Source organism: Dacryopinax primogenitus (genome assembly GCF_000292625.1).
Source record: "Dacryopinax primogenitus strain DJM-731 SS1 chromosome Unknown DACRYscaffold_7, whole genome shotgun sequence".
NCBI lineage: Eukaryota > Fungi > Basidiomycota > Dacrymycetes > Dacrymycetales > Dacrymycetaceae > Dacryopinax > Dacryopinax primogenitus.
Window position 1 is genome coordinate 690266 of NW_024467204.1, and position 17948 is coordinate 708213.

The window sequence follows — 17948 nt, forward strand, 5'->3', positions numbered from 1 at the left end:
GAGATTGTATTTGCGTTCTTGAACACTTTGAAACAAGATACATTTTGCCGAGCCCTTTGAATACTACACAAGATACAAACACAACCTCACTTTCTTTGAGGCCTCTTTGAGCCGACTGAATGAGAACGAGAAGAAGGGATCGCGGGCTACGACAAGGCGAATCAGGCGGTAGACAGGAGGTGAAGGGCATGTTGGTGGATTGAAAGAAGCTCAAGCATACTTCCTGATGTCCTCCTCGCTCGGTCCAGCGGGGTCGTCGCTCGCCGCGAGGTTACACTGGTGGAACATCCGCACTTGTCCTTCCGCGAACGCGCCGACAACACTATGCAACACCCCGCGATTGTGGAAGATAACAAGGTCCTTCTCGTTCCAGTCATGAGGATACACGAGGGCAGGAGCGATAGCCGGGCGCTGCATCTTGTACACCAGGTCGCGTACGTCTTTGAGTTCCGTAAGATGGGCACCAGAGGGGTACGATGCACCGTCATTGTCACGCGACGCTCCCTTTGGAAGAGGGGCGATAAGCAGCTCTTGGATACCACAGGGGTGGACTTCGAAGTGCAGATTCCCTGTGACAGGGTTCTTCCACAGCATGGGGAGGAACTTGACTTTCCCCTCCTCCCACTGCGGGAGTTCGTTGAGCGGGAGCTCCAAGCCCTCGGTTTCCAGTCCCAAACCCGTGGAGAGCGCATGGGCAGGGGCCATCCACACGTACGGATGCGGGGCGTACTTGACCGTCGTTCGTACCGCAACGCTCTTCATTTCAGGGGGAAGGAGGTCAAACATCGTCTTCCCGCTGACGAACGCGGTCGTACCGAGCGGAACGGGCAGCTCGTCCCCCGTCCCGTCGTCGTACCTGCACACCTGGGCCTCGCCTTGCGGCACAGCGAGTGCGTACAGGGTGGTGACCTTGGGAGGGGAGAGGTCGTAGAGCGCCGCATCGATATGCCAGCGATAGAAACGCGTGTACTTGAGGTCGTCTTCCGGAGGGACGACGGTTTTGTGGAAAGTCCGATGGTGCGGGTGCTTGAGCTGTGCCTGTGGAATCGAATCATCAGTCCTCCCGACCTCACTGGATCAAGAAGAGAGAGACGCACGTTAACCAACCCCTCGTGTTCCGGTACCAGTCCATTCCCGATCAACTGAACCTGGGGTTGCCTCGGGATCGTCTTCAGATCCGGGTGCAAGATACTCTTCTTCTCCCCCCCAGTCTTATTATTCCCATGTCCATAGCTCTCGCTGCTCGGATCGAAAGCCTTCGTGAGTGTGTACTGCTGCTCAGGGCTGAGGTCAGCGTTGCGGAAGAGGAGCGCCGAGTGCTTGTATAGAAGGTCCTCGACGAGCTTGAACTGGGAGGGAGTGAGGTTGCCGGGATCTAGCCCACGGACTTCGGTGCCAAAGGTGTGGAAGTAGGACGGGTCGGCGCTGGGAGGGAGAGGCAGTGGGTGGGTCGTGATCGCTGCTGCTGCCATATTCGTTCTTTGTAGATGATAATAATGAAGGGAGGAAGACGTGCGTCCAGGCAGTGACCGAGCTCGTCAGATAGGAGTGTACATATACCCGACACCCGCCTATCAAGGCTGATTGACCATCAGGGACGTATCATCGTTGTTGGAGTTAGCAAGTTTTTCATTCTTCACCTGCTTAGAGTGAGAATGCAGCCAGTCCATCCTCTAGCGCGATAATTTTCACTCTGCACATGCACTGTTAAATGCAATATTCAATTGTCAAATAATAATCAATGTTATTAACATCACTTGCCTGTTATCATCTCTCCTTCTTTGCTTATCCAATGTTCATTGTCGTCGGCGCTGCTTATGTACGTTCGCAGCTGCACTGTGTACAACGCAGGAACGAAGGAAACTGCTAGTTCCAACAATGCCCACATGCATGGTGGTCAATATCCAACCTTGAGAGGCAGATAGGGGGTATATATATAAGTATTCTCTATCTACGCAGCCTAGCAAAAGAAAACCATTCAAGTTCCCCTGCTCCAGTACAACCTCCCGTTCCTCCCTCACATCCCCTTAGACGAAGGCGGATTATTCCCTACAACATTGTACGGCTGCACACCCTGCGCGTCGCCCCTCCTTGGCTCTCCTCTCCAGCTCGGACCTTCAGGCGGCGGGCCCTGGGGCGGGGCGAACGGCGATCCCCTCTGTAGTGGGCACCCATTCCGCTGTGCCTGGGAACCGTAGGGCGCATACGGTGCCGGGGGTGAAGACGCTCCATACGGTGCGTGTGGAGCCTGGGGTGGAGAGGGTACATACCCCGGCCTTTGAGGTCCAGGTCCGTGTCCCTGCTGCCTGCCATACACAGCAGACGGGCCCTCCTCCGGTCCAGCGACTCCATTAACAAGCGCTTCCCACTGCGCATGCCTCATATCCCTCCTCGCTGCCCTCCTCTCCCACCTCTGTTCTCTCCGCGCCCAACGCTCTTCCCGCCGTTGCTGCTCGTACATGTGCTTGGCGGCGTAGTGCTGTGCTACAGCGTTGGCGACGCTGCCGAGGGCGGATTGGAGTGTGTTTAGTGTGGAGGTGGATGCTGTTGGGGAGGGGGAGGAGGGGCCGGCGAAGGGTGGGGAACGGGGTGGAGGGGGATAGCTAGGAGGGGTTAGATAGGAGTATAAGGGTGTATTGAGGGAGAGGACGGACCTGTTCATACCCTCGCGTGGCAGGACCTTCTCTACCGGTCGTCTCTGAGGAGGAGGAGGAAAGGAGGATGACGATGTAGATGACGAGGATGACGCGGCGGATGTACTAGGTGCGTCTACAGATCCCGATGTACTGGCGAGCACTTCCTCGTACGTGGGAGGGGCGACATCGTGATCAGCCAGGTCAGACGCTGTAGTGTCTGCTTCCTCCGTTAGGCTGCCTTTAGCAATGTGTTTAATAGGATCCTCTTCGATGATCATTTTGAGAGAGAGGTAGTGGTAGTGGTAGACGTAGTAAAGTGGGGAAATGAGTCGAGCGCATTGAGGCAGATATACCCCTCCATCACCCGCTGACACCGGGTTTACGCCCATTGCCTTATAAGGAAATACACGTGCTGCGCGAATCACCAGCCTCACGGACCGGAGGTTCCCTCGTCATCGGAGTCAAAAGAAGCCGACGGGACTCCCGGATGCTTTCTGTTCGGTAGGATTGACCAATCATATCACGGGTCTGGCACCGCGTCCATGTCGTCCATGTCCTTGCGCAGTGAGATGTTTACCCTCGCAGCTGAGGAAAACCAGAAATCCGAGTCATTGCCTCTCATGCTGACACAGCTTGACCAAGCCAGGCGTGACTGCGCTCATTAACCACATGTTCTATCGACAACAACGCCATTAATATTGTCGAGCAAATACACATCCTTGCCTTCTGGATCTTTTGTCTTCTGCTGCGATATCCTGTCACGGGTCATAATCAGATAAGCGCCGGGAAGCACAGCCTTGACCCTGTATGATATCAACATGTGTTCGTAGCTCGGAGTTGTGCAGCACGCGCCGACCGTTTGACTGCTTTCCGGTCCATTAGCACTACAACTGTCTCAGACTCCAACTTCCTACTTGTCACTGCTGCATCTGCAGCTCGAGCCACTGGTGGCTCATGGCTCTCTCTAGCTCGGACTACCCTGCCGGCTTGCGCACAAGCCTCGACCAATGGACGGCCCAGATCCAAGCTGGCACTGTCCTTGAACCGGTGAAGCGTGCCCTGGTCGAAGGGACCACCCGCCTGCTAGGGCTATATGACGTCCGTCTCCCTCTCCCCATATTGCGAGTCTTCCTCTTCTGCTCCTGACGGTTCGCGGTGCTAGGTCGTTAGGGAACAACAAGATGATTCCCGGGAACTGGCTGCCAAGGCTTCCCTAGTTGACCAACTTGTTCTTCGCCGGATCTCCGCAAACGCCGACTTAGGACCTACCGAAGTATCCCTCATCCAAGAACTGACCGAGTCCGTTTCTCCCTCTCCACACACTCTCCTATCCTATTGATGAGCAAAAGCGCTATAGGACAAGTGGATGTCTTCATACGAAAAAGCCAAAAGTCGCTCGGGCACGTGCGCAGGCTGGCCTTTCCCGATGAACTGGCAAAATTGCGCAAGAAGCTGGACGGTATATGCTCGACCTATATGGTACGCGACTTTTCCTGGTGCGTGCACGTGCTCATGAGGTTTAGCTGGTCTATGTGAGTGATATCGATGACCGTGTGAGAGTATTAGAGCGTGGGGTGGGTCTTTTATTGTCTGGTAACCAAATTATCTCTAACTAATTCCGTAGGCCGCAGGTTCCCTCTCCCAGATGTACGTCCCCTTCCTTCCTTCCTACCCCCACTTCTCACAAACTGCTCATCCCCAGCCCCGCCCACCTGCCACTAGCCGACCTCCCTCCTCTCCCCTCAAACTTCCACGGCCGCGGTGCCCTCCTCTCCCTCCTACTCACCCTCCTCCAGTCCAAAGCGCACATCCCCCTGCTCGGCCCCGGCGGGATAGGCAAGACCTCTCTCGCCTCTGCGCTCCTGAACGACCCCAGCATCCGAGCGCGCTTTGGCGAAAACAGGTTCTTCATCAGCTGCGAAGGGCTCGTTACTGCCGAAGGAGTGCTAAACGCGCTCGCCGCTGCGGTCGGTCTCCGCCCGCAAGCAGACCCCAGACGCGCACTCTTCGCCGCTCTGGAAACCACCTCCTGCGCCCTCTTAGTGCTTGACAACCTGGAGACTGCCTGGGAAGCCGAGCGTGTGCAAGTCGAAGCCCTCCTCGGGAAGCTCGCACAGCACCCCAAAGTCTCTCTGGTGATAACGATGCGCGGTGCTCTCCGACCCGGAGGGGTGAGCTGGGCCGAAGGCTGCGAACCCCTCGCCCCGGTATCACTTGCCGCTGCGCGGGAGATCTGGATTGGGATCGCCGGCCCCGACGGGGACCCGAAGGCTCGAGACGACCTCCTCCTCCGGCTGGACGGGCTGCCACTGGCGATCACGCTCCTCGCGCACCAGGGCCAACTGCTTTCCCCTTCCGAGCTATTGGACGCGTACGAAAGCGAGAAGACGGCGCTGGTCGAGACGGGTCGAGAGCGGCTCACGAGCTTGGAAGTCTCCATCCGCCTTTCACTTAGCACACCCTCGGTCGCCCAGAATCCCGAAGCAAGGAAACTTCTTTCCCTCCTCGCGCTCTTACCTGATGGCGCGCCTGTTGCTGCTCTGCGGCTGATGGTACCCTCCATGTTGAACTCGAGGAAGAACGCACTTGTCCTACTCGCTGTCGCCCTCCTTATCCGCAACAATGACAGAATCCGATGTCTGACCCCGATCCGGGATTTCATGCTGGACCATTATCCGCCCGACCCGAGCTCGTTCCAGGAACTGCGGACCTATTTTACCAACATGACCGCCTCTGTGCACCAGATCAATGATAATCCGAAGGAGACGATCGGTCGTTTGTCTCCCGACTTTGGGAATATCAACTCCGTGCTGATGTATTCCTGGACATTGGCAGCTGACAAGCCTATTATGACCATCCTGCTCACGTCTACCTTGCAGCTTGCGCAGTTTTCCTACCTGGCTACTTTCGGGGACTGCACCAGCCTCCTCACTGGCGCGAGGAGCGCGCTTCAGTCCATACACTCCGATCTTGGGATCGCGCTATGCACACAACGACGCGGAAAGATCCTCACCGTCCGCAGCCGATGGCTCGACGGGATGACAAATTTCGAAGAAGCGCGCAAGTTGTTCGAACTTGTCGGGGACCGGATGCGCACTGCCGAGTGTATGCAGAGTATCGGCGGCGCACTGTACATGCTCAGCCGGTATGATGAAGGTATCGACATCCTCAACAAGGCAAAAGCGGAATTTGAAGCTCTGGGGGTACGATACGGAGCTGCGCAATGTATGCATACGCTTGGGGATACGTTCCACATGCTCGATCGTTACGACGATGCCCTCTCTACCCTCAGAGCGGCCAAAGCCGAATTTGAGGCCATTGGTGAACGCCGCTTTGCCGCTTATTGTGCACGGAGCATTGCCGAAGTCTTGGTTATTACATCGGACAATAAAGAAGCAATTTCGATGTTAGAGGAGGCACAGACGCAGTTTAAGGCTCTTGGTGATCGATCTGGTGCTGCGCACTGTTTGGTCAGCCTTGGAAATGTCCAATCTATAGAAAATAAAACGGACGACGCTTTGAAGAACCTCGAGATGGCCAGAAACCAGTTCACGGCGATCGGAGACGAGTTCGGTAAGGCACAGTGTGCCCTCAACATTGGGAACGTCCTCCTCGATTCGGACCGGTATGAAGACGCGCTATCAAACTTGTACGAGGCGAAGGCCGAGTTTGAAAGACTGGGCGGCCGAACGGGTATGGCACAGTGCACGCAATGCATCGGGAAAGCATTAACCAGCGTTGCTAAATATGACGATGCTGTCTCTGCGCTGGAAGACGCGAGGGCGCAGTTCAAGGCCATGGGACAACTGTTCGGAGAGGTGGCATGTGTCACACTCCTGGCTACTGTGCATGTTCAAGCGAAGAGACCGGAAGACGCGAAACGGAATTACGAGGAAGCACGGGAGATGTTTGGGCGCTTGGGTCTCACGGATCTCGTGACTCAGTGTGACGAGGAAATAGCTGGTCTTGGGACACAGAATTAAGTTGGATGTTGAAAGCATATGCATGGATGGACACTTTGAGATTTCTGAGATGCAACAGCTTTTCATCACTCCAGCCTCCTTCATGTCACATATCGTTGTAAGAGCCGTTAACGTTGTATATCGTGTGAGTGCGCCCCATCCCTCGTACGAACAGCGACATGACAGTCTTCAGAAATGGCTAAACGCAAGCGATCAGCGAATAAGGAGCTCCCCACAGGCGCTCCTATTCGCAGGACATCCTCGACCGCCCCATCGCAAAGTGCTTCAGTCTGCCAACAGTGTATTTGGAGCAGGGGGAACTTGAATGGTTGTTTTTGACTAGGCTGCGTAGATAGAGAATATTTATAATTATACCCGCTATCTGTTTCTCAAGGTTGGATATTGACCACTATGCGCATGTCAGCATTAATGTTGGAACTAGCAAGTTGCTGCGAACATTGGTAAGCAAGGGACGCGTCTCGATGGCTGTGTCCAGTTGATGTCCTTTTGCAAGAATTTGGATATCGTTCATCGTTCCGCTGCCTTTACAACTCAGTCTTCCGCTCAACATCTCTATCACCTCATATGGCAACATCAGTATCACCATCAACACGCTTACACCCAGGTACATCCCTCGCTCATGCCTTCACCCGACCGAGCGCAGTCCCATCCCTCGCCTCGCTAGACAGCGCCTTCGAGCTGCAGGAATATCTTGCGCTGCTGCTACGATACGACACGCATTCGATTACTAGGCTGACGAAGCTTCCAACGGGGGTTGATGGGGAAGAGGTAGAGAAATGGGCGTGGGTGTATGAACAGATGCGGTATGTCACTTTACTTGCCTTGCACATCGTCGCAGGAGAGAGAGAGGGTCCTGACGTGCTATGTAGACGACTGGTGGAGGATATGAACGATCCGCTTATCACTCAGCTGCAACTCGAATGCACGAGATTAACATGCCCTGAGATGAAGGCGAACGAGTGGCAGTATGTATGCACCGCACACGGGGCAGGACAGTCGACTATGGGGGTACGTTCCCGGGGCTTGTTTACCGCCCGAATCAGACTGACATCTGCTAGCAATGTTGTGCAATAGACTATACGTTACATACGATCGACCACACTACGGCACTACTCAACTCTCCGAAGAACTTCCCTTCCCGCCTATCTGTCCCCCAGACATCACAACGGCATTTCCCAGCCATAGCGCGCAGACTCGCACGCGTGTTCATGCATGCGTACTTCCACCACCGGGAGGTGTTCGAAGAGTCCGAGGTGGGTCCATATAAAATTCCCTTTCCACGCTCGCACTACTCACGTATCCCTACGCTCATAGGCAGAACACTCCGTGTATGCGCGATTCAAAGCCCTCGTGAGGACGTACGACCTCCTCGACCCTGAATTCCTCATGATCCCCGCCATTCATCCCGAGGACGAGGAAGACGACACTTCCTGTATCGAGGAGCTTCGACGGACAGAAACGATGGTGCGCTTCAGCGCGCTGAACCTCTCCGACACACCTCCCTCTTCCGGCCCAGCCAAGGGGTCTAGCACGCAAGAACAGAGCGCGCTAGCAAGGAGCATCGCTAGCCCTAGTCATGAAGCCGCGAACGCGGTGGAGGAAGCGGCGTTCACGCCTAGCCCGGCGGTGCTCGCTGCTTCCCCAGGACTGAGGGAGATCCCTCTACCGGACGTCCCTGCCCCCGACAGCCCGGAAGAACACCCGAATGCGCTCGTCATCTACCCTCCTGTGGGGGAGATGTCCCCTCCCGCTCTAGGCGCAAGCGGGTCGCTACCCCCGACTTCTGTGCCTGGTAGACGTCGGCGCGCGATGGAGGCGGACGACGCGCAGGAAATGGATTTGGTAGACATGGAGGTGGAGGATGGGGACTTGCAGCATGTGGCACCTTTGCACCCTTCAGGAGACACGACGGTGATCGAGGCCCCAGACGAAGCGAGAGGAGCAGACGTCGTCGAGGCCGAGTCGGCAAGCCTGCCAGAACGGGTGAAGATACACATGAGCGGAGAGACGCATGCGGTGGATAAGGATACGGAAGTGCAGGAGATCGAGTATGCCGATGAGGGGGAAATGCTTGGGCAGGAAGAGACTGGAGATGCGGAGGTGAGAGAGCTGTTGAGAGAGGCGCAGGAACAGAGTATTGGCCAGACTTCGAATGAGGCTGGACGGTAGATGGATCATGTACCCATGCGCTGTTCGAATAGGTCGTAATGCTAGCCATTCGATGTATCGTAGACGGACATGCACCGTTTACGCTCAGATTTGCCCGCATCGGGTGCGTGTCAATAACTCCACTAACAGCGTGTGCAACAGATATCATCATTAATCATCAAGTTACCTATTGCAACGAATACATAACAGATGGCGCATCGGTTGGTAAAAGCGAAGTGCTGCTAACTCGAGATTCTACTCATTGTTAACCATCTACACGGTTGCATTGGCCTGGTCAAACTCGGGCCCAAAACTAGGGTACCATGACATTCTTTCCAATATGTGATATCGACCCAGGCGTCCTCGCGAGAATGTGAGCGTCAAAATTCACTGACGGTTCATATACGAGGTCAACAGGTGGAGTTTGGTCTCCTGAGTTGCTTATCAGCACGATCGTCAAAGAACCAGCATGTAGCTCACCTACCTTATACCAGCGACTAACATCCCCAGTCCTTCGTGCTCGTCTATTCTCCTGTGATCCCAACATCTGTAATATCTTCTCCTGCCTCTTCGTACTCCACCCAGACGACCTCCGAGCAACCTCCGCATTCAAGTAAGTGCACGTCAGCCTCCATATCCGTTTCGTGGATCATGTATAAGTTGCCACACCTAGGACATCATCAGCGCACAGCTGTGGCTTTACAACCGCATGTACACACCGACAAAGATATGTCCATACCTCCCCCTTCTCGTTTATAGAGAGCGTGAACTCGTCGAGCGAGACGACCTCGGCTGGACGGCGTGTCTTCCTCTCGAGTTCATTCTCCTGTGACACACTAGTACGTCCACCCTCTCCCAGTCGATCATCGTATCCCTTCCTACGCTCCTCGGACGAGAGCGTCGAATATGCGACCGTAAGTAGGGCCACATCGACCGTCCCGGGTGAATCTACTTTCGGAGATACACCTTTCGCCGAGGGGCTTGCCGTCCCGGATGCGGAGCGTTTGTCAGGGTGATGCAGGAGCAGCAGCCGGTGGTATGCTTGTTTTATCTGCTGAGATGTTGCATCCTGAGGTATGTTGAGCAACTCATAGTAGCTCTGAGTTGTCAGAGAAGTTGCGCTGGAGGTTGTCATCCCATCGGTGGGCTGGTAGTTGAGGTCGAGGAGCTGACAAGGGTCAACAAATTGGTGGCGGACTCTGGCTGACTAAAGGACGATGACAATCAACATTAACAATGATAAGATCGTCCATTATTAAACTGTTACGTCATGAAAAGCTAACAAAAAGCGGTGCGTCTAGCTGAAAGGCCTAACACCCCTAGGCAGCTGGACCTTGAACACAAGGGCCTCATTATCAAAGTTGAACCCACTGCCATCCTTGTACTGAATCTGGCCAAAGTTCATGTACCCATCCTGGGTAACAAAGTCGTTGTCGTTCGTGGCCATGACGTAGTACCACCCGTCCTTGGCATCCTTGCCGTCTGCAGGGAGGACGACCATGCCCTCCCACTTCTCGTTCAGCAGGTTGTCGTCGTCTGCACCACCGTTGTGCAGGCCGAACTTGCCCAGCTCGGCGTTGTCGTTGAAGTCGATGAAGGAGCAGTACTTGGCTGGGGTGATGGACGGGAGGAGCGTACCGTTAGGCGCGATCGTGCCGTTCACAGCGTCAAGCGTGGGGGTGTGGATGGAGGTCGCAGCAGAGATGTCGTAAATGTCGATATGGCGGTAGAGGGAGAGGGAGCTGGGCATGCCGTGGCCAGCGGAGGAGTCACGGGGAAGGACGAAGAACTGCTCTTGAGTGAGATAGTGCAGCTCGGACTGGGCAGCAATGCGCGTCGCATTGGCAGCGGTGAGGTAGGTAGGGAGACCGAGAGCCCACGCGTTCGTGTAGATGTACTTACCAGCCTCCCGGGTGTACTGGAGCAGACGCGTCCACCGCCGCTTGCTAGCATCCGTGCCGTCGTCCTGCACAGTAGCGGACTGGAGAAGTGCGAACATGTGCTTGCGGCTGGGGTCGGCAGCAAGACCCTCAAGACCTTGGTTGTTTGAGCGACCGGTGTTGGGGTTGGCAGGGATGGGAAGGGCGTCAGGGGCGTAGATCGGAGGGCTGTCGGCAGAGAAAGAGAGCGTGCCGTTGCGGTGGGGAATAAGTGCCTCAGGGGGTGCGAGAGCATCGATCATTTTGCCCTCGCGGGTGAAGTCTAGGCAACGATCAGGATGGGAAGTAATCCAAGTGGAAATACACACGGTAGACGTAAGGACCATACTCGTCCGAGATCCAGAAGGTGCTATCATGATCCAGGACGATACCCTCGCAATCGAGAGAGACGCGAGTATCACCGTTGCCAGGTCCGCCCCAACCGTCCCCAGTGTACTGGGCAGCGGGCATGGTAGGCATACCATGGAAAGTCAGGGCAGAGTTAGCATCGAGCCCAGTAGTGGCCTTGCCCGTAGGGTCAAACAAGAGGACAGTATCCTTGTACCCAAAGATGAGATTTTGGGGAGCAGGCGCAGGCGCACCATCCTCGAGAGGGGTGAACCAGACGTCAAAGATGTGAACACGAGGTTGGAAGTTGGTCGTGCCGTTCGTGTTCCAGCCGCGATCGGGAAGCATCCAGAACGTACCGGTGAGGGTGCCGTTGGACAGGAGCTTCCAAGTCTTTGGCTCAACAGCAGCGGACGAGCCGAATGACAGCGTGTCGCCGTACTTGTCGCGGAAGTTGGACGCAACCTTGCCGAATCCAGTCAGACCTTGGTAGACGTACTCCTTGCCATTGCAGGTCGTCGTGCTGACAGGAGGCCAGCGGGGTGCGAGCTCGGTAGGTGTCGCGAGCGCGAGAGAGGCAGAGAGGAGGAGGGAGAGCATGCCGACCATTTTGGCGTGTGAGGAAGGCTTGAGCTGAGCTGGCTGAGGTTGGAACAGCTGGCTTGGTCCTCTTCGCCCGCATGGTTCGCGATTTTATATCAGATTAGGCAATCTTGGTAAGTCTGGGGTTCAGAGAATGTTCCATGCGGCTTGCAATATTCGTTCGTACTAGCCACTTTGTGGTAGCACATGGGATGTTCTGTCGAGGACCTTGTCTTTACTCGGCCTCCGAGTGCCGTTAATCCGAGTTCGGAGATGATGAAGGTGTACATGAGGTGTTGGGTAGTGGAGAAGCAGAGGGAGCCATTGGAAGCAGAGAATCAGAGCAACGTGTTGTTCTTCTCAGGGTCTTCTCAACGTGTGCTCAACAATGAGCCACACGGCCAGGCACCACTTTGGCTTGGCGTTCATTGCGGCATCGCTTGGCGTCGTCATCCGCAGATGACTCTCTCGAAACTCTCGGCCGCAATCACACACGGTCGCCCGACCTCGAAGGTGCTGAGGGGTCGCGCAGCATGGGGATGAACAATTGCTGGACAGTCTGCTTCAAAATGCCTAAAAATATTGGGCAAAGCCAGGGTAGCATGCCAAGGGCGGCATCGCATCCTCCGGTCCATGTGCTCGTTCGTGCTCGTCTCGGAAGGGTAAGCCGTTCATTGCAAATATAGACAAGTAAAACCTCGAGTGTCTCTAGTTGTACATCCATCCGAGCGACCCTGCGTACTAATCTGTGTATGTCGGGTGGAAATCAAGATTCAATGGGGAGCCGGACGAGGCTGTGATAAAGATATAACAACACAATATTGAGAGGGGGCAGCAAACCAAGGATGCGCCATCAGCTCAACCAACAGCATACAATAGGAGGACGGCGGTATGATATGACTAAATATCCAGGAAAAAGTCGAATGCGTGGACAGATGAAAGCCGAAATTGGTTTCGTTTTTGTAGAATGCACATATACCAAACAGTCTCTAACGGCCAAGAGGGATACGAGACTTCTTTTCGGTTGGAGTCAAAGGCGGGACGGTGTCGGACGCGTCCACAGGTTCTTTCAGGTTGTTGTTGCTGCCAAACCAGCTCAAGCGTCGGAGCGCTGGCTTGTGCATGCTCAGTTTTCTCTTCGCCTTTGGTGGATCGGGAGGGCGGTCTGCGTGCGAGTGATTCGGGCTTGTCGGAGCAGACATGTGCGAAGGGAACGAAGGCGGGGGCATCGATTGCGTAGGGAAGGGGGTTTGCGGTAACGGTCCTGTCCGATCCGCACGTTCATCAGACGAAGTAGAAGAAGAGTTGTCGATCGACGTGGTTGAGGTATCGACATCGGGTGTCGACGTCTTCGTCGGCCCAGTAAGTGTCGGTGTGCTTGTCAATGTTGGTGGAGGAACATAGTGATGTCTCCCCATGGGAGGTTCAAAGGAGTGCAGTCCGCCAGACACGCTGATCTCAATGACATCATTTTCGACCGCATAATCATCTTCGTCTTCCAGCTTCCCACTAGCGGTCGAGGGTCGTTCTTTCTTCCCGATCCGCTTATACCACTTCGGCCTGTCGCCGGCATCATCCCTTGACGCCCGGCGCCCACGGATCTTCTCAAATCCGGTGGTACCGTTCGTCTCCTCAGGGGGACGAACCGTCAGTGGTCCATTGGAGAGTTTCCCGCCAGCGGTAGAGGGACGCTTCCGATGCAGAGACGGACCATGAGGAGACTTTGCCTCAACACTCTGCGATGTCCCTGTACTGTCCTCAGTAGGAGATTCCAGGATCGGAGCTGCTTGTAGGCTGGAAGATGTCCGCGAGGACGGGGAGAGCGGAGCACTGGGTGAGGTAGGAGGGGAAAGCATGCCCGAGGTCCTGGCGCTAACCGGTGCAGACGCGCCGTGCGGGAATACCCCGGCGGTATGATGATGATGGTGGTGTACCGATACCAGAGGATCTTCTTGCGACTGCGGCGGAGGCGGATGAAGGACCATCGCTTCCTGCACACGCTCAAGGCTGGCAGGAAGGGACGGCCTCTTCTGATCGGGGTGGATACCCAGTCCCACCAGGGCATTCTCCGACACTGCGCCATTGATGGGGGCAATGGGCAAAGGAGGGAGGGGAGGTACGGGCGGTGCGTCATCTTTCGGCATCGGGGTGCCAGTTCCAGTTCCAGGAGCAGCGGCCGCTTCCTCTCCCTCACGTCGTTTCTCCTTACCCATCTTCCCCGCCAGCCAGGCAGCAGCGTCTTTCCCCCTAGACGAAGGCCTTGCTTTCAACTGTGGCGGAGCGGTAGGTGGCAACCCGCCCGAAGGAGGCAACGCCGTGAGCGGGGATATGGGCGCCTGCGCCGACGAAGCCTTATCGAGCCTGCTCTGCGAGTGTCTCGGCGTCCGACTGAAGAACCCTCCGTTCTGCTCCCGACTGCCTTGGGCAGGCATCGTCAGCGGACCGGTAAGGCCACGGAGAGAGTTGAGCGTTGCCGAAGCATCGAATTTTGGCGTAGCGGGGATGTCGAGTTTGAGCCCCTTTCTGCCTGGATGTGCTGCGACGGGAGTGGGAGGGGTAGGCGCAGGCGGGGGGAGAGGGACAAGTGAGGCCGCTGCTTGCGCTTGACTCGTTCCTGCATAAGGGGTGTACACGACCCCATGGTCTGCGAACTGTTTTTCCGAGCTCCACTCGGGTGGAAACGCGGGAGGAGGGATTGTCGTCTTCGGCGCCGCGTGATGTAACCTGTCGGGGAGACCAAGAGCGTGGATATCCATATCGACTGCTTGGTAGAATAGGACGTAGCCCTGGCCTCCGGGAGCGTCGCCGAAGTACTTCATAATATCGGATTCTTTAATCACGTCCACCGCCTCATCGTCGAACAGGACCCACTTCCCCTGGGTGCGGACAACAGTTACATAATGGCCATGTGCCAATCCCCTGCGTGCAACGTCAGCGTAAACTCGAAATCGAAGAAGAGCGGACTTACGCTCCAATATGCACAACAATGGCGAACAATTCATACAGTCTATCCGGGTTTTGCGCATCGTCCGAGGTATCAAACAAGCGGAGTTCAAGGGGGAAGGCAACTCGATACGTAAGCTTGGTGGGGCGAATATTGCGGTTCGCATCCTCGATGTACTTGAACCGCTTGAGATGGAGGGCAAGAACGTTTGGCAATGTCTTTACTTTCATTCTACGCAAAAGCATTAGCACCAGGTACTATGTAGGAAGCTTGAGGACGCACCGTTTCTCCGCATCGCAGTACTCATTACAATGATCACACCTGAACCGATTATCTTCAAGGAGCATCTCCCCCTTGCTAAACTCCCTCAGGCACGCCGTTACGCTTGAATTAGGCTCGATATCGATTGACAAGTCCAAGAACGTCTCATCCCGATGAGAAACAGTGTTGCACGACAAACAGCGCGTCTCGTTGGTGAGCAATCCTTCGAAGAGGCTCTGCACCATCGTAGGCCTCCCTGAGGGGAGGGGACGCTGCGCGGGTCGAGGGGGGCTTGGGGGCGGAGAGCTGGAGGGAGTGACACTGGCCAAGGTGGGAGGAGCGGAGGACCCATCGACAGATGTATGCGCCAGGGAGCCCGAGTCTTCCACCGCTGGGTGTCCATTTGCATTCCCACTTCCATTCCCCTTCCCATTTTCCTTGCGTGCTACCAGGGGCACGCCTTCCCACCGTGTCCGGTTTTCATCGATATCTTCTGCGACCCTATTAAGGAGATAATTAAGGAATTCATGCGCATCCTGGTGCTGACTCGTGCGAAAATCGACGTTCTCCTTCTTGAGGGCGGCGATGAATGCAGAGGGGGAGACCATGCCCTTTTCTTCTACGTTGAGGGATATATGCAGGAAAAGCGAGCGCAAGGCGCTAAATATGCTTTGTGGAAGACGGGGGAGTGACTCGATCGACCGTACAGGCTGGAGGTCAGAGGGTGCTGGGCTGCCCTCTGCACTCGTGGCCACCGAAAGTGAAGTGAGCGCGGGTACAGACTCTGCAGGAGTGCCGGTCATGGGGGTCACCGAGTTCTGGCGCTTGAAGCTCAGCTTGGGGCCTCCGAGTCCCGGAGTGGGCGGGGCCTTCCCATTCCCCGACGTGCCGTTTCCAGGATTGGCGGTATTGACCGTCGAAGCAGAGGCGGAAGCGGAACCGTTGGTCGCCGGGTCCTTGGGGGGAGGTGTAGGCTGAGCGACCTGTTCGAGTAGGGACTCGATAGGGATCTCAGGGAGTGGGCGGCCGTCGGGCGTTACGCATACCAAGTCACGGAAGGGTTGGCAGAAGTACAGCGCTTGAAGAATGGAGTTGGCGTAGCTGCGATGGGGTTAGCATATATGCGGGTTACAAAGCCGGGGATGACCTTACCATGTATTGCCGAACTGTGCGGGACGGGAAGAAGAGTCAGCTACGGGATGAAGAGTAATAAAAGGCAAGCGAACGTTTTCCATCCCGAACATCTTGCTCGCTGCGTCGCCCGGTGTGCGCTCCTTGCCGGGGATTGCGACGGCGGGCGGAGGCGGTGGCTCTGCCTGGCCTACGCCCATCCATTTGAGGAGGGACATATGCGGGTGCGCAAAATGGTGAAGATCAAAGTTGCTACAGCGGTCACGGAGTGCTTTGCGGAGTAGGGAAGGAAGGAGGGACGACGATGGGGAGAAGGAAAGAGGTGATGAGGAAAGGAGTGGTAGGCGCTACGAGAGCGGGTGAGCAGCACCTAATTGGAGGTGGGAGCCAAGTGGGGGGGGGGAAGCGGGCCGTGCAAGTTGCATACTACTGAATAACGCTCCAGCGGGTACCTGCCTTCTATATCCATCACCCAAATACAAAAACGGGGTCAGGTCCCGGGGTCCTCACCTTCCACTTTCTACTTTACTCCCGTCCACCAGGAAATGCAAGGTAACAAGGCAGGCACCCCAAGACCCCAATCACTGCCCACTCTTTCAGCACCTGCTCACGTCCGTCCCCTCGGAGATGCCAACTCGGCTTACCGTCGGCTGCACGGCCCTTACACACGGCCCTAACGTTATCCCCTCTTAGAGTCATTTCAGCTCTCTCTTTGTCCCTGAGCGCTCAGCCAGCAAGCAAGCGCTCACCTCTTACAGGCAGCCTATTACATTCCTCTAATACCCACTCTGGGAGCATACCAGCGCATCTAGTGTCATTAATACTGGAATGCGTAATCCCAACTATCCAAGAGGGTGACGTCAACCACTGCCCTGCTCATGCGCTCCTTCCAAATCCTAACCCCTGGTCGGTCCCTTTTCCCCTGAGTTCGCGTGCTTCGTAGAATCGGCACGGAGGCTACCCACGCGGCACATTCCACATCACGCGTGCTTTCAGGGATACCTCCCCTCCACCGGCGGGTGATCGACCCTTCCGGGTGTGCTTCGGTAATTAGGTTGAGCGCCGTTTACACCTCATCATCTTCTCGCTTATATATCCCTGCACTCTCTTTCAAGCAACATCATCTTCATCTCCAGTTCATCCATACTCTCGGGTCAGGGCACACAGCCACCGTTCTGGAAGTCAAGGCCCCCGGCCAACTACCAGGTATCACAAAAGTCGACATACGCACTGAGTAGTTTGAACGGGCGGATGACGCCAAAAGAAAGTCGGAGTTCAACAGCGCATCAGGCCGAGAATAGAACTCTGATTCCATTAGGGTTATTTGCGCATCATCCTTCCATTCGTCGCTCACATCTTCCAAGGACACTGCTCCGTTGAGTTCGGCTTTAATGAGGACACCACCAGCTGTGATTCGACCTTCAGGCATCTCCCGAACATTCAAGTTGTTATAAAATCCAAGCCCTAGCCAAGAAACACAAGCCCACTCACAAATGCTTGATTGTCCTGTCCGACGCAAGATCCAAATTTTCATCGATCCAAGCCGGTACTTGTGCTTGTGGGGTACAAGATCGGCCTTTCGTACAAGTGTCACAACGAACTTCCATCTATAAACAGGTTTCCCTTTGTCCGACAATAAAAATCGGTGCGGTTGGAGAACTGCCTGGTGAGAGGTAAAGCGTGGCCGTATAACTTGTTTCGAGCAGTTGTGTCGGGTGACTCACCAGCACGAGGAATTGTGGCTCCCTGGACGCGAAACATAGCAGGAGCCAAATATCGGGGCGCCCCCCTTCGGATGAACATGTCATTCGCCCCGGGCAGTTGACGGAATAATATTAATGCATGAACGGACCGGACTTGCTGCATCCTTGACTGGTTGTGTGGGGTCATGTGGTTTGACAAAAGACGGGCGGGATGTCTTCGTAGCGAATCTGCCAAGCCCAGCTCCGATCATATTCTCCAATCGGTCGAAGCGCACCTTTTTGAGGAAAATCAT

At 55.5% G+C, this 17948-nt stretch overlaps 7 protein-coding genes across 7 annotated transcripts; 2 read left to right on the forward strand and 5 right to left on the reverse strand.

Moving 5' to 3' along the window:
- Positions 1-198: 198 nt before the first annotated feature.
- On the reverse strand, positions 199-1472 carry DACRYDRAFT_99760 (Clavaminate synthase-like protein; the record flags this gene model as incomplete). Its single annotated transcript, XM_040777621.1, has 2 exons — positions 199-1038; positions 1098-1472. The coding sequence occupies 2 exons, from the start codon at positions 1470-1472 to the stop codon at positions 211-213; spliced, it is 1203 nt and encodes a 400-aa protein (XP_040629636.1). The 3' UTR covers positions 199-210.
- Positions 1473-1928: 456 nt separating this feature from the next.
- On the reverse strand, positions 1929-2914 carry DACRYDRAFT_99761 (uncharacterized protein; the record flags this gene model as incomplete). The annotated part of the gene is made up of 2 exons (XM_040777622.1): positions 1929-2603; positions 2655-2914. 2 exons carry the CDS (start codon positions 2912-2914, stop codon positions 2018-2020), a joined length of 846 nt encoding a protein of 281 aa, XP_040629637.1. The 3' UTR covers positions 1929-2017.
- Positions 2915-3387: 473 nt separating this feature from the next.
- On the forward strand, positions 3388-6741 carry DACRYDRAFT_115737 (uncharacterized protein). Its single transcript, XM_040770068.1, has 6 exons — positions 3388-3734; positions 3799-3935; positions 3986-4115; positions 4160-4210; positions 4261-4283; positions 4339-6741. Exons 1-6 carry the CDS (start codon positions 3591-3593, stop codon positions 6617-6619), a joined length of 2766 nt encoding a protein of 921 aa, XP_040629638.1. The 5' UTR covers positions 3388-3590; the 3' UTR covers positions 6620-6741.
- Positions 6742-7183: 442 nt separating this feature from the next.
- Positions 7184-8014, forward strand: DACRYDRAFT_51255 (Mob1/phocein; the record flags this gene model as incomplete). The annotated part of the gene is made up of 4 exons (XM_040775035.1): positions 7184-7422; positions 7489-7627; positions 7678-7872; positions 7934-8014. Coding segments are annotated over 4 exons (654 nt in total), but the record flags the coding sequence as incomplete, so codon positions are not given.
- A 985-nt stretch (positions 8015-8999) lies between these two features.
- Positions 9000-9905, reverse strand: DACRYDRAFT_65914 (uncharacterized protein; the record flags this gene model as incomplete). The annotated part of the gene is made up of 3 exons (XM_040775799.1): positions 9000-9199; positions 9252-9436; positions 9487-9905. 2 exons carry the CDS (start codon positions 9900-9902, stop codon positions 9292-9294), a joined length of 561 nt encoding a protein of 186 aa, XP_040629640.1. The 3' UTR covers positions 9000-9199; positions 9252-9291.
- On the reverse strand, positions 9899-11643 carry DACRYDRAFT_94457 (uncharacterized protein; the record flags this gene model as incomplete). The annotated part of the gene is made up of 3 exons (XM_040777223.1): positions 9899-9914; positions 10078-10969; positions 11016-11643. The coding sequence occupies 3 exons, from the start codon at positions 11641-11643 to the stop codon at positions 9899-9901; spliced, it is 1536 nt and encodes a 511-aa protein (XP_040629641.1).
- Positions 11644-12449: 806 nt separating this feature from the next.
- On the reverse strand, positions 12450-15624 carry DACRYDRAFT_78606 (uncharacterized protein; the record flags this gene model as incomplete). Its single annotated transcript, XM_040776352.1, has 4 exons — positions 12450-14535; positions 14585-14791; positions 14843-15073; positions 15290-15624. 4 exons carry the CDS (start codon positions 15622-15624, stop codon positions 12606-12608), a joined length of 2703 nt encoding a protein of 900 aa, XP_040629642.1. The 3' UTR covers positions 12450-12605.
- Positions 15625-17948: the final 2324 nt, after the last annotated feature.

Bases quoted from the DNA above. Each gene is read 5' to 3' on its own strand.
- DACRYDRAFT_115737 (XM_040770068.1), top strand. From the start codon at position 3,591: ATGGCTCTCTCTAGCTCGGACTACCCTGCCGGCTTGCGCACAAGCCTC. The intron at 3,735-3,798 runs GTCCGTCTCCCT...TCGCGGTGCTAG, and splicing joins GCCTGCTAGGGCTATATGAC to GTCGTTAGGGAACAACAAGA. The intron at 4,211-4,260 runs GTGGGTCTTTTA...CTAATTCCGTAG, and splicing joins TGAGAGTATTAGAGCGTGGG to GCCGCAGGTTCCCTCTCCCA.